The 24911-nt window shown below is 56.2% G+C and overlaps 1 protein-coding gene across 9 annotated transcripts in view; it reads right to left on the bottom strand.

Moving 5' to 3' along the window:
• ST3GAL1 (ST3 beta-galactoside alpha-2,3-sialyltransferase 1) overlaps positions 7096-24911 on the bottom strand; it is a 96562-nt gene continuing 78746 nt past the window's right edge. For 8 of the 9 annotated variants that reach the window (XM_005662836.3, XM_013996463.2, XM_021088743.1 and 5 more), the window contains 6 exons: positions 21082-21986; positions 17301-17497; positions 15917-16096; positions 14680-14725; positions 13219-13338; positions 7096-11857 (listed from right to left, as the gene is read on the bottom strand). In XM_005662836.3, the coding sequence (XP_005662893.1) occupies positions 11684-11857; positions 13219-13338; positions 14680-14725; positions 15917-16096; positions 17301-17497; positions 21082-21396 (1032 nt within the window). In that variant the 5' untranslated portion in view covers positions 21397-21986 and the 3' untranslated portion in view covers positions 7096-11683. 9 annotated transcript variants of the gene reach the window in all.

Below are 24911 nucleotides of genomic sequence, written 5' to 3'. Positions count from 1 at the left end.
TGCTGTGTCACAATAGAAACTCCTGTGCCTTCTCATTCTGGCTCTTCCTAAAGGCCTTCTATTTATGAGTTCTTCTGACACCCAAAGCTTGCAGTCTGGCCGCCCCACGTGGCAGAATACAGCCCTGTGTGATAGGTAAGGGCCTGAACTATGGCGTCAAATGGCCGGTTCAAATCCTATGAGCTCTGGCTTTGGGCGAGTTCCTGACCTGAGGCTGGCATGACACATACTTCCCACGCAAGGTCCTGGGCATCCGGACCTACCGAGCGCCTTCTCGGGCCAGTGTTGCATCTGCACAGGGACCTTCAAAGCCTAATGAAGGCCAGCCCTGCTCTGTGTTGTGGGGCCGTGGCTAAGTCACCACACCTCCCTGAATCCAGAGCTGGGGGCCTCTGCCTCCCGCTCTACGCAGCTCTGCAAGCAGCAAACATGGTCGTGGATGCGAACGTGCCAGGGAAAGGTCGGAATTTGGAATTCGGCCTGGTGTTCCTGGGGACCCCTGACTCCCAGCACAAAGTACCCCCTGTGGGGTCCACTCCCCCCCAACCCCAGGTGTGTCCTTCCAGGGGATGTCTCAGTTCAAAACTGCTGACCTGAGTCTTCGGCCTTGGGAAGGTCCCCTCCATGCCAACCAAGACCCCAGGCTCTGAGGCTCACAGAGGGTCAGATCGGGAGAGGGTTGCTCCATCAGCAGGAGGCACTTCAAATTGACCTGGCCACTCAAATTCGTAGCCTAGAGAATTGGGGTCAGAGGAGGGACAGGTTGGTGCTATGGCTTTCCAGCGGGTTGGGAATGATGCCACGGGGTGGGGGGCAACTCTCTCACCTTCCCACTACGCCCCCCTCAGCCTTCATCTTCTGCTGCATCTCTCGCATTTACCTGACTATTTATCCAGCCAGCACCTTTTTATTTTTATTTTTTCTTTTTAAGGCCGCATCCGCCGCACATGGAGGTTCCCAGGCTAGGGGTCCAATCGGAGCCACAGCTGCCGGCCTACACCACAGCTGCAGCAACGCCAGATCCGAGCCGCATGTGCAACCTACACCACAGCTCACAGCAACACCGGATTCTTAACCCATGGAGCGAGGCCAGGGATGGAACCCGCAACCTCACGTTTCCTCGTTGGATTTGTTTCCACTGCACCATGACGGGACCTCCCCCGTCAAAGCATCTTTAAGGTGATGCTTTGTCCATTCAGCCAGCACTGACTGAGCACTTGCCAGCTGCCAGGCCCTGTCCTGGGCACTGCCTGAGAATAAGAGGACCCCCCTCCCCCATCTCTGACTGAGAGCTGCCCAGGGGACCAGGCGGACAGGAAGGCCAAGACACAGGTCCTTGGAAAAGCATGTTCTGAGGGCAGAAGGCTCTGGAAGCCTGGCAAGACGGGCCAGGGTGGGGGGAGAAGGTGGGTGTCAGAAGGGAAGGGGGATGTGTCCTCCAGCCAAAGCGGAGAGGGTAGCAGATGACTCTCCTGAGGGCCAGAGGGTTCGTCCTGCCCCCATCCAGCCAGCTAGTGCCACAGCAGGAAGGGAGGCAATCGCCACAGCCCAGCAAGGAGAGGTGGCCGAGCTGGAGGGCAAGGGCAGGGCTGGGGCAGGACCTTGGCCCCCTGGGCAGGGACCTGGTTTCCCAGGGACCCGGTGCCCTGGGAAGAATCTGCCCAGAGGCATCTCCTGATCAGCTGGGCTCTTTCCCAGCTTCCCACCCTCCGCCGAGCCTACGTGCATCGGACGGGGAAGCCTGACTCTTTCGCAACCGGGACCTGGAGAGGCTGGCCCGTGCATTTTCCGTCTTTATTCGGAAAGCTCAGCTGGTAAAGGGAAGCCACGTGTGTGCAACAGGAAGTCGGGTTTCCAGGACGTGCCTGCAGTCACAGCTCTATTTCTGGAACAATTCTATGGGCTCAGATTTCTTTAGAAAACCTAAGTTTAAATGAAACCCTGACAGCCAGCTTTTCTCTCTCATTGTTTCTGGTCCTGACCCACCACCCCCACCTTCCCTCCTCTTCCATCACAGAGCTCTGGCTGTGAGGAATGTGTAACCTGAAGGCCTTCCTTCAGGGCTTCTAGAAGAATCCCCCCGTCGGACACAGGGCTGCTCCTGCCTTCACTGGGGAGTCCGCAGTGGAAGAAGGATCTGCACAGAAGGAGCCCGGCGAAGGGAATAAGCACAGGAACACACCCAGCTCCTGGTCCACACTGCAGCCCTTCGGATAGCAGGAGGCATTGATGGAGCCTAGGCTGGGGTCCCTCCCTAGGGTCTGGGCTGGTCCGTCTGCCATTCCCTGAGCCCACAGCATGGAGCCCTTGGCCCAGGCAGACTCGGGTCTCACCAGGGCAGGACCAGGGGGCCTCTCACCAGCCAGCTCCTTGATGTGGGTGACGTCAGGGAAAGACGTGGGTGGAGACACTGCCCCTCTGAATCCCAGATGCTCCACCACATCTCCCAGCCTCCCGCCCCTTGTTGGGACCACGTGGGTAGCTCTGGCCCCTGGACCTTGAGCGGAAGCTATGGGTGTCAACTCCAGGCAGAGAGAGTTAAGAATGAGTGAGTCAGACTTCCCGTCTCAGCAGAAATGAACCCGAGGATGCAGGTTCAATGCCTGGTCTTGCTCAGTGGCATAAGGATCCATCGGGATGTAGGTCGCAGACGCGGCTCAGATCTGGCTTTGCTGTGGCTGTGGTGCAGGCCGGCAGTTGTAGCTCCGATTCTCCCCCTAGCCCGGGAACCTCCATCTGGCACGGGTACGGCCCTAAAAAGACAAAAAAAAAGAATTAGTGAGTCATCACCCCCCCTCCCTTTGCCCGTGACCTTGAAGGCCACCGATTGAAGTTGGAGTTGGCACAAGATGAAAACAGCTAGGGGACCCAAGTCACCACAGGGAGAGATTGCCAAACCCCTCAGACTGTGACACTGCAGGGAACAAACCTTGTTATTCGGTTGTAAGTCACTGGGAGGTAGGGCTTACTGGTGGCCGCAGCACTAGCCTGACAGAGCCAGGTCTGACCTTGAATCCTCCTGATCCCTTACAGAGTGTGTGGCTGCAGCAAGTAACCAAGGTCTCTGAGCCCCAGACCTTCCACGAAGGTGGCAACGCCATCTCACCCTTAGGCCTCTTGTGAGAACGAAGTGAGAAAATGCATCACGAAAGCCTGGCACACAGAAAGGACTCAGAGGCTGGGATGCTGCCTTCTTGGCTTTATAGCTACTCTGTCATTTAATACCCACTTTACAGATTGAGAAACTAAGGTTCCAGAGGTCCAGTTGTGGCTCAGTAGAAACGAATCCAGCGAGTATCCCTGAGGTTGTGGGTTCGATTCCTGGCCTTGCTCAGGGGGTTAAAGATCTGACGTCACCATGAGCTGTGGTGTAGGTCATAGAAGAGGGTTGGATCCCAAGTTGCTATGGCTGTGGTGTAGGCCAGCAGCTGCAGCTCCAATTTCACCCCCAGCCTGGGAACCTCCCTATGCCATGGGTGCTGCCCTAAAAAGCAAAAAGAAGAAGAAAGAAAAGAAACTAAGGTTCCAAGAGATCAGGCTTTGTAACACATAGGTTACAAAGCTATGAGTCTCAGAAAAAGAGTAAGAGTCTGGGAGTTCCCACCGTGGCTCAGCAGAAAGGAATCTGACTAGTTTCCATGAAAACACTGGTTAGATCCCTGGCCTCGCCTAGTGGGTTAAAGATCTGAGCTATGAGCCGTGGTGTAGGTCGCAGATGTGGCTCAGATCTGGCATGCTGTGGCTGTGGCATAGGCCAGTGGCTACAGCTCTGATGGGACCCCTAGCCTGGGAACCTCCATATGCTGCGGGTATGGCCCTAAAAGCCACCCCTCTTCCCCCCAAAAAGAAGAAGAGGGAGATCTGAAGCTAGTGAAGTTCTGAGGCCCAGAGTTCCAGGCCTGAGGCCAGCTTTGCAATGGGACACCATTCAAAGCTTTTTAGCCAGTTGACATTTGCTCGGGTTTGAGCTTTTCCGGCTGCATCCAGGCTTTCCCCCCTTGACTCACTTCTCTTGGCTGAGTGGCAGAGATCTCAACGCCCTTCCTTCTCTGGAGGGTGTGGACCTAATATTCTCTGGTGCCAAATCTTTCTACTTCTGACCTGGACTTGTGTGTTTTCTCTTGTGGTTTTCCAGCCCCTTTGGTCCCAACCCAATGGTGCTGAAAATCTGGCTGAAGGTGATTCCATTGCACCCTCTGGTGGCCACTGTCTCTTGTTGTTCTGGTCGATCCCTTGGCCAAGGTCAGGGTGAAACTTCTGGCTGCACCAGGCATTCCCAGGGCAGGGGGACCAGTCCGTGGGGGCTCACCTCCACCCTGCTTGGTTCAGAGCAAAGCAGGCAGTTCCCTGGCCCCAAGCTCTTGGAGGGGGGGTGGGGGGGGGACTCAGGCCCTTGCTTTTGAGGTCCTTCCTGGCTATACCCTTCCTCCCTGGCAAGTCACTTCACTTCCTGGAAGTTAGGTTTCCTTGTTCGAGTCTCCTCTAGAAGGAACGCTGCCTCTTGGCAGGGTTGTTGCAGGATTAAATAAGATTAGTGGAGGCAGAGCACTGGCCCTTTTGACAGCACGTGAAAGGGAATCGTGCGTTTTATTAATAATATTCTACTTTTCATGGTGTGGCCACTGTCTGGCTGCCAGCCTGTCCCCCACTAAGACTGTGACCTTCCGATGGGAGAGAACTCGTCTGCCCATCCTCTGTCCCTAGTGGCCCTCGGTACATATTTATCAAATGAAATATATATATTTAGGTGTATGGTTTTATGCCTGTGACCTCTAAATGCTGCTTATAGCTGCATCCCAAACTTTGATATGTAGAATTTTATTATCACTCTAAACATCTTCTTTTTTGATTTCTTCTTTGATCTATTTGTTGGTGAGCTATATCTCATAAGGATATAATATATATACATATATTTATTTTACATATACATGTGAAGTCTGTTAGTTTTTCACGCCCTCCCATGAGCAGGCAAATCAGGAATCATCCAATCATCCTGCCTACTGCACAGAGAAGGCTCGTGTCTGAATCCAAGGCTTTGACTCCTGGGGCTTGGGGGAGCCCCTGATCCTCCCAGCCCCCTTCCTGGGGGACTTACAAAGGGAAGAATGTTCCAGCAATCCACAAATCGACACCAACTACGGCTCCCTGTTTTGGACAAAGTTTCAGGAGAGTTGTTTTAAAACATGCCCAGTCCACCTGTTTTAAAACACGAGGGGAAAGAGTTCTCAGAATGGGTTGGTCGCTACCGGATGTTAAGCCTGGCGGTTCCTGGACCTGACGGCAGCCTCAGGACGTTCAGCTTTCCATGGTAATAGGTCGTGGACAAGCACCCCTTCCCCAGGGCTGGGGTTCGGGATTGATAGCAGCCAGGACCCTTTGCTGAGGGCTTCCGTGGGGCAGCAAGTGGGTCGGCATGTGGCTTCCAGGAGGACCCCCCACCCCCGGCTCGTTGCCCTGATTTGTGAGCCTGCGGACCTGCCCCCCTCCCAGCCCACGGCAGCTCCTGTCCAGCCCCAGCAGCAGTGTCTGGGGAGAGGACCGCGTCCTCTGTCGGCCACGCTGATGTTCCTACACTGCCATCTGGGCGCAGCACCTTCTTTCCTCATCACGGGGTCCAGAATAAAAAGCTTTAGATCCTCGGGGTTCCCCGTGGAGGGCCCTGACTAATTCCTTTCCCTGCTGGGGGCTCCCGCCTGGGACCAGGGAGTGATGAGCGCCTGCCTGGCGGAGCGTGCCCAGTGGGGTCCAGCTTTGTGCATCGCCACCTGGTGGCCACGGGTCCACACTGCAACTCTAATGTGATACCGACCAGGAGCAAGTCTGGGGGGAAAATGCATCTCTGAAGGAGCAGAGGGGTCAGGAAGCCTGGTAACGACAGAGGAGAGCATGGGTATGGCATACCTCATTTAATCCTCAACGCATGTTTAGAGGGGAGGTACTTCATTATCCCAGCTTTATCCATAAGGAAAGATGCACAGAGAGGTTAAGTAATTTCCTCTCTCTCACACAGCAGCAGGAACCAAGCAGCCCGACTCCTGGGCACCTGTGTTAATCTCTGCACCATCCCGCCTCCAGGGGCTGCCTGCAGAAGGTCATCACAGACAAACTCATCGAATGACTCAGGAGTTGTCACCACAAGGAACAGAGAGCCCAGACCCGGAGAGGGAAGGCTTGGCTTGAACCTCACCTCTGCCCTCAGATGGCTTTATTTCTGCACCTGTTCCTCATACGGAAACACCATAACCCCTCACCAGCTCTGTAGGGCTGTTGAGGAGAGTTCAAGATCCTGCCCAGGGCAGTGGGTGCAAACTGTAAAGTGCCACACAAATGAGGAGGTAGTATTGTTACACCAACTTTACATTACAGGTGCCCAAGAGTGGACTGCTGGAGCTTTTTAAAAACTGGGAAATTTGTGTCAACTTTGGATCAGACTCGGACCCATCCATGGGTGCACCCACCCCTCCAGGAAGGATAGATGCTGGGCTATTTCATCCAGCAAATGCTCCAGCAGCAGCGTGTGCCTCCTCCAGCCTATGATGTGTTTATTCTTTTTTTTTTTTTTTTTTTTTTGGCTTTTTAGGGCTGCACTTGCAGCATCTGGAGGTTCCCAGGCTAGGGGTTGAATCAGAGCTGCAGCTGCCAGCCTACACCACAGCCACAGCCACACCAGATCTGCAAGCTATCCCACAGCTCACGGCCACACCGGATCCTTAACCCACTGAGCAAGGCCAGGGACCAAACCCACATCCTCATGGATCCTAGTCGGATTTGTAACCCACTGAGCCACAGCGGGAACTCCCACATGTGTTTATTCTTGATCTCACACCCCCTCTGAGGGGCCTGCATTGTGGTGCCCACCAGACAGAAGAGGCAGCTGAGGTTCAGAGAGGTTGGGTGACTTGCCGCAGTCACACAGCAGGGAGAGGCAAAGCTGCATTTAGGAGGAAACTCTCCATATCCTGACCATCTGGCCACTTGGTAGAGGCGGACATTAACCCAGGCAGCGCCTCCTGCAGACTGAAAACATCTCCCGAAGGGAAGCTCTGAAAGGCAGCCCCAAGGCACAGCCCTTACAGAAAAACCAACATACACATCCAAATGATAAAATAATTTTTTAATTCACTTTGATTTGCATCATTGGACATGTTCAACAATAAATTAAAAAACAAAAACAAAACCCAGAGCAGAGGCTGAGGAAGACAGACCCTGGCCAATTTCATTCAAATAAGCATCCAGATGAACGCTCGGCTGCAAAACGCGGGAGCGAGGCGGGGGACAGAGCAGAGAGGACACCACCACCAACCAACGCAACCCAACCCAACCGCCAAGAGGAAAAAGTGCTCAGGAAACTTTGGCTTTGGCTGCAGTTCTTTTAAATCATAATGTCCCGGGCGCCTATCCATGCTTACCTCCCGGGGCTGGGAGGGGGCTCGTGACAAGGACAGTGCAGAATGAGTGTGGGTCTCTGATGAGCTGGGAGGGAAACGAGGCAGGAGGCAGGCGGGCTGCTGGGAGGAAATGCAGGGCCCTGCGGTGCCGCTTTCCTGGCCCTGCTCTTCCTCCAACACCCTCTTTTTTTTTTTTTTCTTCTTAGGACCGCATGTGCGGCATATGGAGGTTCCCAGGCTAGGGGTGGAATCAGAGCTGTAGCTGCCAGCCTACAGCACAGCCACAGCAACGAGGGATCTGAGCTGCGTTTGCAACCTGCACCACAGCTCACGGCAACACCGGATCCTTAACCCACTGAGCAGGGCCAGGGATTGAATCTGCCTCCTCGTGGATACTAGTCGGGGTCGTTATCATTGAGCCACAACGGGAGCTGCTGACCCCCTCTCCTTTCCTCTGCAGAGGTGTCACGGAAGGACCCCCCCCCGAGCAGGGCTCACAGCTTCTTAGCCCAGACCCCAGGAGAGGATGACCGCCAGCGGCCAGCGGCCAGATCTGTGCAAACCCGATGCCCACAAGAGAAACAGTGACAACCCCGAGCTCTTTGGAGGGGCGAGGACAGGTGCCCAGGCCTGATGGCAGGTGCCCCGAGTCAGCCGTCTTTGGCTTCCCTGCAGAAAGCCCTTCCGACCAGTTGTGGGAGGGAGTGGGCTCTTTCATCGTTTCTTTTTTTCCTTTGGGTTCAGGTGACCTTGGAGAGGACAGTTTGAGCAAACATCACAGTTCTACACATTCTCTGTGATTCTCTTCCACTTTTGACCCCGAGGCTCAGTTTGCCTGGAGGCAGGGTTGGCCTCTTGCCAGCCCTCGTGGCCACAGCCGAGCCACGGATGCCGCCAAGCCTCTGAACCTGCCTCTCGCTCTAGGAATAGCCTGCGCCTTCTCGCCTGGCTTCCTTTCAGGTCCTATTTCCTGGCATCCGGCTTCTCCCACCAAGCCCAGCCCATGTGGCTTGCTGGACAATATCTGATGAAGCCAGGGTTTCAAAGGGAGTCAATTTAAGTCCTTTCTTCTCTGCCCCAGCTGACTACAAACCCGGCCTCCTTTCTCCAACAGGTGGGCGGGGGCCGGTCTCAGGGTGGGGTGGGGGGTGGCTGCCAAGTGTTGCTTTTGCTCCAGCTCGAGAAAGCAGCCTCCTGGGGCAGGGGCAGATGTCATCAGCCAGGCCTTTATCTTTTTTTTTTTTTTTTTTTTCCTAAGGTCTATACCTGCGGCATATGGAAATTTCCAGGCCAGGGGTTGAATCAGAGCTGCAGCTGCCGGCTGACACCACAGCCATAGCAACACTAGATCTGAGCCACATCTGCAACCTACTTGTGGCAATGCGGGATCCTTATCCCACTGAGCAAGGTCAGGGCTCAAACCCGCACCCTCATGGATACCAGCCAGATCCTTGACCGGCTGAGCCACGAAGGGAACTCCCAGCCCAGGCTTTGGATTTTCAGGCTCAGCACTGATTTTTGCAGACAAGGACACCTCAGTTCCAAAGAGCTCCCTATCTGCAGAGCAGACAGAGGCCTGGGCTGGGCTCCAGGGGCCCTGGGAAGCCCAGCTGCATATAATGGATCTAGGAGAGCCTCCCCGCATGCAGCTGATGCTCAAATCCCCATGGGAAGCCCTCTTGTCCAGCTCTCAGCCACCCTTTTACCCCAGCACAGGCCCCACTGGTTTCAGGCAATAGTGCATTAACCTCGGCTACAACGGCGGGCTCTTTAAGAGGTGGCTGCTGGGAAGCCAATGAGACACAAAGAGACGTCTGCTGGGGCTATGGGACAGCAAAGTGTTGTCTCTGCCACTGGAAGGATGGTGTGAGAAGGCATAGGTCCCAGCTTGCCTCAGGACCCCGTGGGCAGCCTGAGAATGAAGCCGAGCAGAGGCAGAAACCTACACCCACGGATTCTTTGAGGGGCTGGATGAGCCTGGCTGGGAAAGCCCACCTCTAGGTGCTTTAAATAGGGAACCAACAACATCCCATTTCATCAAAATCTGTTCGACTTGCGCTATTTGTCACAATTGGTTCACATATGCAAGTCACTTCCCTTTTCTGGCCTTGCTTTTCTCATCTGTAAAGTGGGAGAGCCGGATGGCCAGGGCTGGAAGGCCATCCAGTGGGAGGGAGGGAGAGGTGGGTGGGGACCGGGCGGCCGGCCCAGGTGGCGTGCGGCTTGGCCATGGACACCTGTCCACTCGGGGGACCTGAGCTGACTCAGCCCAGCCCAAGGAAGCAGTGCTCCCTCTGAAGCCGTCATCCCCAAATGGACTCGGCCTCCAAAGGTCAGCCCGCACTGCTTCCACGTCGGTGTCCACGTCCTCAATGTGAGTCCCCGGGATTAATCAGCCGACCAACACATGCCCGCTGCGTCCTTCCCGTCCAGCACGGCCGTGAACTCTAGCCTCTGAGGATTTATGTTCGGAAGAAGGACCTCACCCTCATCTATGAGCTTTTATTGGTCAGAGCAGCTTCAGTTTGGGAGAATGTTCAAGCTGGAACAAGGTTTTGTTTTGTTTGTATTCTGGATTCTGAATCTTCGAGAATCTCATGAAAATGATGGAACCTCTCCCCAGGAAAAATACTCAAAGAGAGACTCGGGGGAAAAACAAATGGCACGTGATTTCTGGAGGTTTTTGAGTGCCCGCTGCCAGGTGTGAGTTCTGGTTATTCCTCCTCCCCAGGCAGGGGAGGGCAGGGCTTGCCAGAGGGCTGCAGGGGGCGGTGGAGGCAGCCCCGCCACACACACTTCCCAGACTGGCAGCCTTGATACCCTACTGGGATATGATCCTGCCTCTCAAATACCAGTGGCCTTTTAGGAAAAAAAAAAAATTTTTTTTAATGAAATGTCAGTACCTGGAGCCGACAATCACTGCCCTCTTAACGTCTGCGACTCTACTCCCCACCCAGCCCTAAGATGGCGCCACTGGGTTTGCAGATTTCTAGCCTGAGACGGAACCCAAGTCCACAAGGAGCAAGAAGAAAGGAGGGGTTGGAAGAGAAGGCAGCGTAGCACATTCTGCAAACCCACCAGCCTGACACCCCAGGCTGTGCCCACCAGTGAGCCCTCGAGCCTGAGACACCCCTGTACCCCTCCACCCTGGCTGAAGAGTCCCACAAAACTGGCTTCCAGCGCCCACGCCCCAGCTACCAGGCGAGGCGAGAGCAATTGAACCACAGAGGACAGACGGTGTCTGCTGAATTTTCAAAGACAAAACAATAAATAATCAGGAAGGCTGACGAGGAAGAAAGAGCAGCTGGGATGTGAAGGATGAGGTATTACCTTTCCCCGCTGATGGTCGCCTTCCCAGGACGTCCCCGCAAACCCCCAGGACACCACGCAGGTGGCCCACGGGGATCGGGCCCAGAGCGCAGACCCTTGGGGAAATTGCAGGCTGGTGGCGGCCCCTCTGCGTGGCTCTGGAAGGCGACGGGCACCAAAGCCAAACAGTCTGAGGAACGAAGAAGGGACAGTCCATGGCCGATGGGCCTCGGGATGGCGCAGGGCATCCGCCGAGCTTTGCTCCGACTCAGGCGCTGGCTCGGGAACCTAGAAAAGCTGTCGCCAGCTCCAGAGCAAGGGAAGCGCGTTGCTGGGTCCCTTCCCAGGGTGGGGCTTTGCCTCCTTTCAGCCCACGCAGGCATTTCTCCCAAGTACAAAGGCACACGGAAGTGGTCAAATCTGCTCTCAGCCATCGTTATAAAAAAAGCTGGATGACTCCAGGGAACGTCAGCTTGGGAGGACGGCGCCTCCCAGATGCTTAGTGTCTCTGAGGACCTGTGGGGTGGGGAGCCAGCACAGGTGGCCTCCGGGCAGAAAGGAGAGGGGGGGTAGTCCTGCCACGTGAGCGGGCCCCACGTGGCCTTCCTGGAGCCCACCCCCCCCCCGATCAGGAACTTCCTGGCGAGAATCAAAATGTTGGCCCTGCACCCCTCGGCAGAGGAGTGCATCTGCACATCCTCCCTGGAAACCGTTCTGGGCATCCAGATGGAACCTCTCCCGAGCCCCCCACCATCCCCCAGCCCAGGGCAGCGGTGGCGAGGGGTTCTCCCCACCCAAGATGGGTTCTGAGACTCGCTCTGCAGCCCTGGCAGGGCTCGGCGACCTTGCTGAGCAGAGGCTGCCAAATGTCAGGGTGCAAGAGGCTGCGAGGGGCACCTGGGCACACCCCTGAGGCTGGGCCACCAAGTTCCCGGGGCTGGACGTCGAGAGGTGAGCTGCTGCAACTGTCCTTAACCTGCGCGGCGTCATCTGCCCTTGAAGATCCGGATCTTGTTGATGGAAGCCAAGATGGTTGTCACGTTGGACTCGAAGTCCCCGTCGTGCACCCCGGTCTTTCGGAAAGCCCCCGCCGAAGGGTTGTTCTCCCAGTAGTGGTGCCAGTTCCCTTTGCTGTCCGCCCCAAAGCCATACAAGTCCACCTGCCGGGGGCAAAGCAAAGGTGAGGCCCGGACAGAGGGGCTGCAGGTGGAACCTCTGAGAAAGGGAGCCTGTATCCCCGGAGTCTGTAAACACCACTTCCAAGGACTCACAGAAACCACCCCACTCCCCCCAGGAGCCCCGAACCCCCAGGGGCTTTTGGGGAAGCAGAGACAAGTTAAGGCAAAAGTCAAGTCCAATGCCGAAGGCACAGTGGGAGGCTCCTGTGTGCAGCTGGCCCTGAGGGGGCTGGGGCCCCTTCTGGGGGTGGGGGGTACAAACTCTCTCCCAAGGCTTGAGGAACAGGGGTTCAAAGCCAGCCTCCTGCCCTCAACCCCAGCTCTGCCTCCGGCTACTACACCCTGCAAGCACCAGTTCCCTCCTCTGAGCCCCACTTTGCTCATCTGGAAAATGGGTCAAGGGTGACAACCACAGTGAGGTGGATGCTGCCCCTTTTCTCCTCTTAGGTGACATGCCCTGGTCCAGGGGTCCTCACTGTCCAGTGGAGGGGGGGGCTTCTTTCTTTCTTTGATGCTTTTTAGGGCTGCTCCTGCGGCATATGGAGGTTCCCAGGCGAGGGATCAAATCGGAGCTGCAGCTGCCGGCCCGCGCCAGAGCCACAGCCACGGCAGGTCAGAGCCACGTCTGCGACCTACACCACAGCTCAGGGCAACGCCAGATCCTTAACCCACTGAGCGAGGCCAGGGATCGCACCTGCGTCCTCATGGATGCCAGGCAGATTTGTTAAATGCAGAGCCACGATGGGAACTCCCCACCACAAATGATTTTTAATGCACAGTCCAAACTGAAGCCTTGGCCCCAGACAGCTCCGCAGATGACAACTTGCTCCTTTATTCACCCCCAGAACTCAGCTTCCAGCCACTGGGCCCGGCTCTGCCTTGGGAGCTCACACAGGAGGCGAACATGCTACAGAGTCGGCATTGCACAAGCCCTGCCAGAGACGGGAGCTGAGCTTCCAGAAGAGACGGGCTGTGCTGGGGCCTGGGGGTGGGTGGCTGGAGGTCAGCCCGACCGCAGACGCTCTGCTGCCCGCCCCCCTCTTTTTATAACGCTCTGTTGGTTTGTTTTGTTTTGTTTTGATTTTCTTTTTAGGCCGCTCAGCAGCATATGGAGTCCCCAGGCCAGGGATCAGATCCGAGCTGCAGCTGCGAACGACGCTGCAACTGTGGCAATGCCAGATCCTTTAACCCACTGTGCCGGGCCGGGTATCGAAGCCACGTCCTGCACAGACACCTCCAATCCCATTGTACCACAGTGGCAACTCCTCACCACCCCTCTTGGCAACCTGGGATGAGCAGCCCTGGTGCCCTGGGAGCGGCGGGCAGCGGGGAGGGCATCCTACCTCGTCACAGATGTGCAGGGAGAAGATCACGGAGAGGATGCCAGTGGACGGGTAGCGCCCGTGGCCCTGCAGCCACCTGTCGAAGACGTACTTGATGAAGGCCGGGTGATAAATCAGGATCTGCGGGGGAGGACACGGCCCTGCGTGAGGGCTGGCGCGGGCACAAGCGCGTGGAAGGTGCCACCCGCCGTTGTGGCCGCGGGGGACACAGCGGCGACTGGAACTCACACCCCTGTGCTTGTGGGGCTGGCTACGCTCTCAGGGGCAAAGACAGACTGTAACCTCAATCACGAAGGGACAGAAGATGCTGGAAAAGAATGATGAGACTGCGGAGAGGAATGAAGCAGAGACAGGTGACAAAGCACTGGGAAAAAAAGGCTCACTGACAAGGTGACATCTGATTAACAATCAAATGAGGCTGGGGTGTGCCCATCATGGCACAGCGGAAACAAATCTGTGTAGCATCCATGAAGACGCAGGTTCGATCCCTGGCCTCACTCAGTGGGTTAAGGATCCTGTGTTGCCATGAGCTGTGGTGTAGGTCACAGATGTGGCTCAGATCTGGCGTTGCTGTGACTCTGGTGTAGGCCAGTGGCTACAGCTCCGATTAGACCCCTAGCCTGGGAACCTCCATATACAGTGGGTGCGGGCCTAAGAAGACGAAAGACAAAAAAAAAAAAAAAAAAAAAAATGAGGCCAGGGACGTGAGACTTGCTGGAGAAGGTTCCGGGGAGCAGCAGGAGCTGGGAGCAAGGACACTCTTGTCACGCTAGGGGAAGACACACACACCGAGCCACCCGTTCTGCCTGACCTGGGCCTGACTGACCTCCAGTCTTTAAAATAAGCCCACGTGCTAAGTTTCCCTCTCCTTGCATTACAGATAAGGAAACTGAGGCTCAGAGAGGCTTAGTAACATGCTCAAGGTCACACAGCCAGCACTGGGAGGACCTCAGCTCCAGCCTAGCTGTGCGTCACTGGGCAATTTACCTGACCTCTCTGAACCTGATCGTCCATGTACATATGACAGCATGTGCTAAGGTCTGGGGTGGTGGGCCCTTCGTTCATCCCCCTGCCCTCTACCTATGTCTCAGCCAACCCCATACCAGGGCCACTGGGGAAGGTGGCGACATGGAGACACAGGAGGTCAGGTCTGCCTTTGAGATGCTCACGCCGCAGGGCAGAGGTTCTCAAAGGGCGCCAGCATCCCCGGGGGACTTGTACAAACCCAGGGTTTCTGATTCAGCAGATCTGGGGTAGGCCTGAGGATCTGCATCGGCGACAAGCCCCCATTTGCGGACCCTCTCTGGGGGCCATTTCTCTACTCTCTAAGTGGGGGGCCATGACCTCCCCCAGCCTGGGGGCCCAGGGACTCTCCGTGGCGAGATGATGCTCCCCAACAGCAGACGGAGCCTTGAGACCAAGGCTGAGCTCAGAGGACAAAGCACTTGAGTCTGGTCTCACCTTCTCCTTTTTGACTTTGATCTTGGCGGGGACAGGAACGTAGGTGCTGTGGGAGGACAAGGAGGGTGGTTAGTGTGGGGAGGCGGCTGCCTGGACATCAGCTGCGGGGGCTGGAGAGGCAGGTGGGGCGAGGGGGGCAGGCACAGGCATCCTGAGGGACCCCATCTCCTCAGCAGTGGCCCATCACGGACGCCAGAGGGCGCTCGTGGCTAATGTTTCATGCTGCCTTCTCCCACTCAAAGGTTAAGAGGCTCCAGGCACCCCTCAGCAGCAGGAGCACAGGGTGGGGGCACAGCACCCATGCCCCGCTGCTGGGAGTCTGGCTGATAAGGCTCACAAAGACCTCCCTTCCACCTGCAAAGTTACATGTGCCCCCAAGATGAGGGCATGGATGCCCAGGCACCCGGCCTCCCGGGGCACCTAACTCGGGTACAATTCACGCTCCAGCTGTGGGACCAGGAGGAGGAGACGGCAGCTGAGCCCTGGCCTGGTCCAGCTCCCCGCCCACCCCAGTCCGTTTCTCTCGCCGCCCTCCTCCTGAGAGCCCAGCCCCCCAGTTTCCTGCACCTGATTCCCTCTGGCTTCCTAACTGGGCCTCACACAAGGAGGCGTTAGGCCACCTGGACACCAAAGCCACTTCTCTTCAGGCAAGAATGGGGTGCAGGGGCGAGCCTGGCTCTGCATAGCGGCCAAGCCTCCAGGTCTCCCTAGAGGACAGAGGTCATGAGACGGACTACGGTCAAGGGAGAGACACGAGCCGAGGGCCGCCCGGTGCCCAGGACACATGAGAAGACGTGGGCTCCCCGATGCTCGAGCTGATGAGGCCCCCGACCCCGTCTCCCTGCCCATGCCCCCACCAGCCAGGCCATCTGACAGTCTGAGAAGCAGCGAGGGGCTGGCATCACCACAGAGACGAGGAAGGGGTCAGAACTACCACCTGCCGCATCCTTTCCAGGGAGGGTCCAGGGTCAGGGGGAGTCTTGAGGAGGAGGAAGGCTGGAACTTGGGGTTCATTAGAGTGAGGGGAGGAGGGGGACCATGAAGATCCAGAGGCGGCCTGGGGGCTGGGGCTCTGCCTTCCAGGAGGAGGCTTGGAGGAGCAGGTGGTTTCGGTAGAGGAACAGCATGAGCTCGGCCATAGTGAGGGGAACAGCATGGCGGGAGGCTCAGAGGCCGTCCTTGGCAAGGAGCAGCCGGGCAGGCAGGACCCTCCCCCAGGCGCCCCGAGGGGACTTACTGGGAGATGGTGCCGGTGGTGGTGGCGCTGATCACCCACTCCAGGTCGGTGGTCTTGAAGGGGACCAGGATCATGCTGACCTCCTGCGCCAGCTCCCGGAAGCTCTCGGGGTACACGAAATGGTGGGTGGTCTTGCTCCCGACGTCGGCCTCAAACCCCTCCGTGGGGGCCTTGTTCATCCTGGGGGGGAGGGGGGAGAAGGATACACGCACGTCACGTCGGGGGCACAGGTTCTGCGGGTCGGCGCTGGCTCTGAAAGGTCCGCCCTCCGTCATTCAGCCCCAGCTTCCTCATCTGTACAATGGGGCCATTAAGGCACAGCCCCAGGCTTTTGTGACTTTCTTCTCACTTGCGATCTCATCGGAGCCCAACCATGGCCACCAGTGCTGGCCTCCTGTGCAGGATGCACTGGCCGGGTCCAGGGACGAACCTCATTAACCCTTAATGTAACTGTGTCCAGTAAATATTTTATGGTCCTACTTTTATGGCTGAAGAAATCTGAGAGCAAAGAATTTATCCCAGGACACAGAGCTACCCTGGCAGCCTTGAATTCGGGGCCTGTCTGACCCTGAACCTGACTCCTTGGCCCTCATAGTAGACCATTCCCACTGGACTCCAGGTACACTGAGGCTCCCAGGGGCTGAGTATCTAAAGACAGAAGGTCAGAGGTCACAGAAACAGGTGACGATTCCAGAAGGTGCCTGTGTTTCTCACGCAGGGGCACTGGTGCCCCTGGGTTAGGCGACTGGCATGGTGGCATCTTCCCGGAACATCTATTTGACTTTGGTGACTGGGAAACTTTTATTTTCTTGCTTTTCAGGGCTGCACCTGCAGCATATGGAGGTTCCCAGGCTAGGTTAAATCAGAGCTGTAGCCACCGGTCTACACCACAACCAGAGCAATGTGGGATCTGAGCCATGTCTGCAACCTACACCACAGTTCACGGCAATGCCGGGTCCTTAACCCACTGAGCAAGGCCAGGGATTGAACCCGTGTCCTCATGGATCCCAGCTGGGTTCTTAACCTGCTGAGCCACAACAGGAACTCCCGGGGAAACATATTTTAGTTAAAAATATATAGTTATGTTGTGGCCTAAACTGCAAAACGAGGGTGGATTTTAAAGATTAAACAAGAGTTTTTCAAGTTAGTTCTGCCCTCACGCCAGGCCTCTCAAGGCCAAGCTCCCGGCCCACCGGGTACCTCTGTGGAGGGTTTTCTCTCTGCATCCAGAGAGGCGCTGCTGGTCCAGCTGCATCCTGCAGTGCAGGTGGGGAAACCAAGGCCCCGAGGGTGCAGGGAGGGGTCCGGGGTCAACAGGTGAGGCTCGGCACACCCGGACTGGGCTTTCGACCTCCTGACCTTGAGCCAAGGGTCTGGCGCTCACCTCAGCACGAAGTCGTGGCTGTCTATCTGAGGCCCATAGTAGGACTCCTTCAGGTTGCCCGAGTTGCCCACAACGGCGCAGCGCCGGCAGCTGACCAGCCTCTTCTCCAGCAGGGGGTCCACGTTCCCAGGCACCACCTGGAACAGCTCCCTGATGGTGTCGTTCAAGTTATTGGGCTGCTTCTCCCGCTGGAGCCTCTGCGGGCCGAGGACAGAGGGTTCGGGTCAGCCTGGCTGTGCCCTGCTGCTGGGCTCGGTTACCTGGCGCCTCCCGGGTACCCATCTTTCTGCTGGGCACCTGGCCATGCAGGCGGCTCAGACGACACCTCCCCAGCCAGGATCCCAAGGGCCCCCCAGGGAGGTGGGAAGGCGAGAGATCTCTCATTCATTCTGCAAGGGTTTATTAAGGACCTACTATGTGGTAGGTACAGCTCTGGCATCTTGAGGCAATGAGACTGGCCAGTAGGAGTAAAGCAGCCTCCAGCCCACCTCCCCTGCCTCTGCTCCCCCTCCCACCCTCTCAGCTCCTGCAGCCCCGGGACCACTGGATGCCAGCCAGAGCCAAGAATCAGCCCTCTGCCAGAGGCACCGAGGCATCCAGCGTCTGCTGAGCAAACGGTTCTCATCCTTGAAGATGATGTCCAAGATCAGCTGCGCGGGGACCTCCCTGCCACCCCGGCGGGGGAAGATGACCAGCCCGGGACGGAGGGGTTTTCCTCGATGCAGGACGCTCTGTGCTAAGAATGGGACAAGTGGGTCGCCCCACTGAGGCCTTCTGTATACCCCCCCAAAAAAAGAACTGCAATCAGGATCATGAGCAGATTTTTGTTCACCCCTGTTCAGAACAGCACTAGTGCCAAGAGCCAAACGGTCAAAACCCCACAAGGGTGTGTCAGGGTGAGTCGATAAAACAACGTAGCACAACACAGCATCACCAGCTATGAAAAAGGAACATTTCAGTATATGCTACAAATGGCAGAGTCTCGAAGGCACTTAACGCTTAGTGAAACAAGCCAGACACAGAACGACACACACACTGCACGCATCCACTTACAGGAGATGCTAGACTTGCCAGATTCATGGAGACAGAAAGGTGACCAGTGGTTGCCAGGGGCTGAGAGGGGTGGGAGGGGCTAAGGATTGTTTACGGGGACCGCGGGGTTTGGGGGGGGTGGAGTAGTGTGTTGGCAGTGGTGATGGTTACTAAATGTGATGGACGCATTTAATGCCACTGAATTGCACGCTTGTAAGTAGTTAAGAGGATACATTCTATGTCATGTATATTTCCTCACAAGACAAAAACAACATCTGGACGAAACACCGACTCTGACAGGATCTCCGAGGGCAGGGCCTGGCCCCCGAATACACGCTCACCTGAGAACCCCACATCTTACCGGGGATCCCACTAACGTGTGAGAAATGGGCCCCAGACCCGGCATTTCTAACAGGCTCCTGCTGACGTTCCTGAGCCAGGGGTCTCATCGGAGCTGCTGGCCTAGGCCACAGCCACAGCCACAGCCACGCAGGATCCAAGCCACGTCTGCGACCTACACCACAGCTCACAGCATCGCTGGATCCTTAACCCACCCAGCGAGGCCAGGGATTGAACCCACGTCCTCATGGATACTGGTCGGGCTCTTAACCCTCTGGGCCACAACAGGAAGTCCCCCCGGGATGGTGTCGATGCCAGTATTCTGTGCTGCGTCCGGAGGAACAGGAGTGCTTTCCGGATGCGGTGTCCCAATTCTTTATTCAAAACATGTGGTCCATGTGCTTCAAGAAATCCAGAAGCTCTGAAGGCCTGCTCCTTTCTCTTGATTTCTATGTGTGAGGCCCCTCCTCCCCGCCCTCCCGTCCTCTCCCCCCGCCACCACCCTGCGGAACCCCTTTCACGTGGCCACCGGAGGCTAAACACCCGCAAAGAAGGACTGCAGGTCAGGGCTGGGATCGGGATGCTGGAGGACAGTCTGTTAAGATGTAGCATCAGTGGCTCCGGTGGTGGCTCAGCAGGTTACCAACCTGACTAGTATCCATGAGGACACAGGTTCGAGCCCCTGGCCTCGCTCATTGGGTGGGAGATCTGGCATTGCCATGAGCTGTGGTGTAGGTCACAGGCATGGCTCGGATCCCACATGGCTGTGGCTGTGGTATGGGCTGGCAGCTACAGTTCCAACTGGATCCGTAGCCTGGGAACCTCCATATGCCACAGGTGTGGCCCTTAAAAAAAAAAAAAAAAAAGATGGTGACATCACATGGGAAAATGTTCAGCTTTCACAAATGCTGAAAGGATGCAAATTCACTCTTCCTTGCCCATTAAAGCAGCAAAAATAAATTAAAACGTTAAAACCTAATGTCTGCAGTGTTGTAGAGAAACCTGGTGAGGTGACTATTATTACCTCCACCTGAGACTCAGCACGAGGTTCCTCAGGACCAATCTTGATTAGATAAAGAAAGTCAGGAGCAAAACCCAGGGACCCTGTGTCCCCGTCCCTATTGCTCTGCCTTGTGATTGTCTGCTTTCCCTTCGCCCTGATGCGGCCCTGCAACCCAGAAAGGGAAGCCTGTCGTTTCCATGTCACTATATTGGCATCTCGTAGGTGCTCAATAAATCTTGTGTGAATGGCCATTTCTCACTCCCCCTCAATCACTTTGCGTTCAACAACCAGAATGACTTTTCACACAACTGGCTGCGATCAGGGGACTCCTCTGAGTAAAATTCTACAGTGGTTTCCTGTTGCACTTTGAAGGAACCCCAGACTCCTCCCCCTGGGTCTTGCCCACTCCCAGAACTCCTCTCCCGGCAGCCTCCTGGGCTCAAGGCCACACAGGGCTTCACAGCTCCAAACACCAAGCTGCCCCAGGACTCTTGCATTTGCTATTCCTGTGACCAGCAGCACTTTCTCCAGATCCTTCCATGGCCGGTGCCCTCTCTGCCTCTGGATATCAGCTCAAGTTCTGCCCCTTCCCTGGTGAGCTCACTTACCAAGTTCCCCACTGAAAGCTTTTCCCTATAGTGAACCTCATCGGTCCCCCTGGGAGCGCTTCCCTATGAGCCTGTCTTATTTATTTGTTTCCTGTCTGTCTCTCTTCGCCAGAACATCATTCCGTGAGAATAGAGATCTTGTCGTTTTTCTTCTCAATACCTGTAGTGGGTTGAACCGTGACCTCTAAAAAGATGCCTCCAAACCCTAACCCCTGAGAACGTGACTTTACTTGGAAAAAGGGTCCTTGCGGATGTAATTAAGGAATCAGAGCAGAAGGCATCCTGGATAGAGGGTGGGCTCTAAAGTCAATGACAGGTGTCTTTCCAGAGAGGCGTTTGGGACCCCGGGAGGCCCAGAGAAGAGACCACGTGCAGGCGGAGGAAGACTGGAGGGAGGGTGCGTCTGCAAGGCCAGGAATTCAAAGTATTGCCGGCGATGCTCAGAAGCTGGGAGAGCGGCAAGCGCCCGACCCTCCCTCGGAGCCCCCAGGAGGGACCGAACAGCTGACGCTTTGATCTCAGAGCTCCGCCTCCAGAATCACGAGAGAATGCATTTCTGTCGCTTTAAGCCACCAAGTCTGAGGTCTGCTGCTGCAGCAGACACAGGAAACGAATGCAGACCCTCGGCTCTGACATCCCTAGCGGGTCCTCAATAAACAGATGCTGAACGGGTGAATGAATGAAGGACTGGCATTCTGAATTCTGGAAAGCGCCTGGCAGGGCTCCCGGGGCACACCCATGGGACCGGGAGCCCCCACCCATGCCAGCGCCAGCCCCGCCCCTCAGCCCCCGCTCTCACCAGCCACCACTTGTAAGTGTCTTCCTCCAGGTGCGCGTTCTTGGCCGTCAGCAGCGGCTGCATGGACCGGTTGAATCGCTCATCGAACCAGGCGGAGACCCTCTGCTCTTCGATGCAGCGGGTGCAGGTGCAGGGCCTGTAGGGGTATTTCATGAGCTTCTTGAAGTTCTCGGAGAGCTCGATGACCATCTGCTTGGGGAACCAGGCGGTGGTGACCACGGTGTGCGAGTAGTTGAGGAAGAAGGAGGTGAGGAAGATGAAGAGGACCAGGAGCGTGAGCAGCTTGAGGGTGCTCTTCTTCCTCATGGGGGCCATGTCTGCCTCCCCGGCCGGGGCGCGGGGCAGGGGCACCCCAGGGATGGGATGCAGGAACCCACGCCTAACGGACGAGCACCTCCCAAGAAGGATCCCAGAGACGGAAGGGAAGCTCGGTCACCAGGCAAGGCAGGGACTCCCAGGGAACCCCAAAGCCTCCCACGGCCAACTCTGCTTCTGCTGGGCGATGGCCACGGGCGGTGTCAGACGTGGCACCGTGATGTTCAAAGGCCACGTGGACCGCTCGTGGCGGGTTGGCTCCGCGGGCGTATAATTAGTCTTTCCAGAAAAGAGAGTGGCCTGCTTGTCACCAATCCTTAAACAGCCGATAATGTCTTGTGATGAGGCTTGCATCAAACTTAATAACGCTGACTTTTTTCCGCATCCGAGGAGGTGGAAGGGTCATCAATCCTTGTGACCATCCAGGGTCCCTGGGGTCGAGGACCTCGAGGCAGGTCAGAGGGAAGTTGTTTTTGCCACTCTCCTCCAGAAAGGATCTTAATCAGAGCCTGGTCTTGTCCATGCTGTCACCAGAGATGTGGCAATGAAGCAGCCAGCCGGACGAGGACACTGAAGGGCGTCTGTGGCATCTGCACAGAAAAGAGGAAGAAAGTGGGGACACTGTTACCTTTCATAAAACAGTATCGCTCTTTCTCCATGGCCTCGCATCATCTTCCACTCTGTGGTCAAGCCAACGTGGCAGGTGGCTACGGACATGTTTTTAGCCTCTTGAGCCTCAGCGTGTGCAGGGGTCCCCTGACCGAGCAGTGAACGCCTGTTCTGCAAGGTTGCTAAATGACACGGGAGGTGCCCGCCCACTCTTCCTGCACCCAGAACCTAGGGCATCTAAGCAAACCACCCACGTTTGCGAAATGAGTTAGTGGCACAAGTACCGCCAGGCACACAGATTGCTGAGCCTATGCTACTTTCTCTTGCGTGGAGGCTGAAGTTCAATGACAACCAAAATGGAATGCTTTGGGAGTGGCCCAGGCTTCCACCTGGCCCAGGTTTGGTCCTGGTTTACCAGTTGTCTGACTTTGAGAACATTATTCAACCTCCCTGGCCCTCAGTTTCCCCTTCTGAAAAATGGGTCAATAATACGCCCACGGATAGAATGGTTATAAGACGAAAGGACTGATGCCAAGTGTCTCGTATTCATTAAGCAATGGCTAAACTTTCATTTTCCATTTTCAATATGTGAACAGATATTTTTGGATGACCCACTAAGAGCCGATGTGACCGTTTGTTCATTCACATCTAGTTCTTCAGATAATCGAGGAAGTATACTATCTGCTAGATCAAGGTTTCTCAGCTCGTCCTTAGGAGAAATGGAGATTCAAAGGCATGAAATGACTTGCCCAAGGTCACGGGGAAAGGAGGAAGCGAGGTCTGAATCTAGATCCACCCCCCTCAGATCCCACACCCTGGAGGGGGGGGGCACCAGGAACAGGGCAGATGTTCTGCCCTGGACGGGGCACCCTGTCTGGTGCCTGGCCTGCAGCTAACCACGGTTGGAGGGATGTAGAGAAAGAGGCCATGAATTAACCCAAGAAAGCCACCAGGGACTCTTCAGAGGCCCATAGCACAAGCCCCCACATCTCGCTGACTTGCTGGGCTTCCACGAGGGCAGCTGGGGCATCCGCTGAACCTGACCATGGCTGGGTTGGCCCTTACCTGGACCTACACCCCACCTCCATTTGTCTCATCAATTCCTTCCCCATCTTCAACGTGCAGATGGTCAACGAGCAGGATATAATTTTTCCAGGAAAGTGATAGCAGAAGGGAGGGGTTTTTTTGGGGTTTTTTGTTTGTTTTTTTCAGAGCTGGACCTTTGGCATATGGAAGTTCCCAGGCTGGGGGTTGAATCAGAGCCGCAGCTGCCAGCCTACACCACAGCCACAGCATCTCAGGATTCGGGCTGCATCTGAGACCTACACCACAGCTCACAGCAACGCCGGATCCTTAACCCACTGAGCGAGGCCAGGGATCAAACCCGTGTCCTCGTGGATCCTAGTCAGGGCCATTAACCACTGCGCCACGACAGGAACTCCAAGAAGGGAGATGGATTATGTTTTGGGAGGAAGAGAGGCAGCTCAAAAACCAGATGACTTTCACGGTGGCTTTCCAGAGAGAACCAGGGCTCCAGAGGTGCTGCAGCCCCTGCAGCTTCCTCAGCCCAGGTGAGGCTGAGGCAAGGTCATTCCATTTGCCTCCTGCTCCACTCTACCTGTCACGACAAACTGACGTGCTGAGAACCTAATGGTGTCCCGAGTTGTCCCTTCCAGCTGCCCCCTGCTCCTCCATCAAGTCCCAGGTCTGTCCTCTGAGTTAGATGAACCCGCTTGTCCTCAAGGACAGGCTCTGATTGAACTTGGCAGGCAGAGGATTCCCACCCCCCCCCCCCGACCAGTAACTGGTCCAGGGATGGAGAGGTAGCTTAATTCATCCAGAGTGAAGCTCCTGATCTTTGTTCTTTTGCTCTGGCCAGTTTGCCCTTTGGTTACGAGCCAGGGTCATACTGGACATCTTGCCAGCTCATCAGAAGAGGGGAGAGCTGAATGGGGCCAGGCAAACAGTGCTGAATCCCCCAGTCTAGCCACTCCTGCAGCCTACCCTGCACTCGACTTTTCAGTGGCCTGAGAGAATAAAGCCCCTTTATCGTGTAAAGCAGACTGCCTGTAACTGGTAGCAATATGACTGACCTACAGGTCACAATTGCTCTGCCTCTGAGTCCTGCCCAGGCTGTCCCCATCATCCAGGAAAATCCATCCCACCCTGCGTGGCTGAGCAGGGGCCTCTCCTGCTTGCACCGCATTCCAGCTCCACGCTGGCTGCCCTGTGTGCTTATCTGGCTCCTCCCCACACTCGGAGCTCCATGAGGACAGAAACTCAGTCCCACTCGCCGTGGCGGCCACCCTGTCACTGGGGACACACACAGTGTGAACACAGAGGTGAACAAAGGGCAAGGTGAGGACCACCGATTCAGAGGAGAGAGCCGAGCGGGAAAGCACAGACACAGAGGCTGATTCCCACCAGGCAGCACGCCCCACTTGCTGTGTGACTGTGAACAAGTTACCGACCTTCTCTGAACCATCCCTTCAACTGGAAAGTGGGGCTGATAGCACAGATCCTGCCCATTCTTGGGGGCTGTCAACCAGGCCAGGCCTGTCCATTGATCTGATTCACTCCCCACCAATCTCATGGGTCCCTGAGTTGTGCCAGGCTCTGGGCTGGGTGACGGGGATCCACTATGAACGATTCTAAGGTGGGAGCTTCCTGAGCACCTGCGAGGCTCCAGTGCCTTTGAGAGAAAGGAGGCTGGCATCCCTGGATGGAGTGGAGCAGCCGTGAATGTGGGTGACCTGAAGAGTACATGGGGCTGCAGAAGCCAGGATCAAGGCCGAGTTTCTCTGAGTGACGTGGAGACACACGGGCCGGTCTGAGCAGAGCAGCCACACCGTCTCGTTACATTTGTCTTTGCAACGAGCCGGGCCCACAAAGCTCCTACTGACTGT

This window comes from Sus scrofa, chromosome 4 (assembly GCF_000003025.6).
Source record: "Sus scrofa isolate TJ Tabasco breed Duroc chromosome 4, Sscrofa11.1, whole genome shotgun sequence".
In the NCBI taxonomy this organism is placed as follows: Eukaryota; Metazoa; Chordata; class Mammalia; order Artiodactyla; family Suidae; genus Sus; species Sus scrofa.
This window is presented reverse-complemented; position numbering and strand designations above follow the sequence as displayed.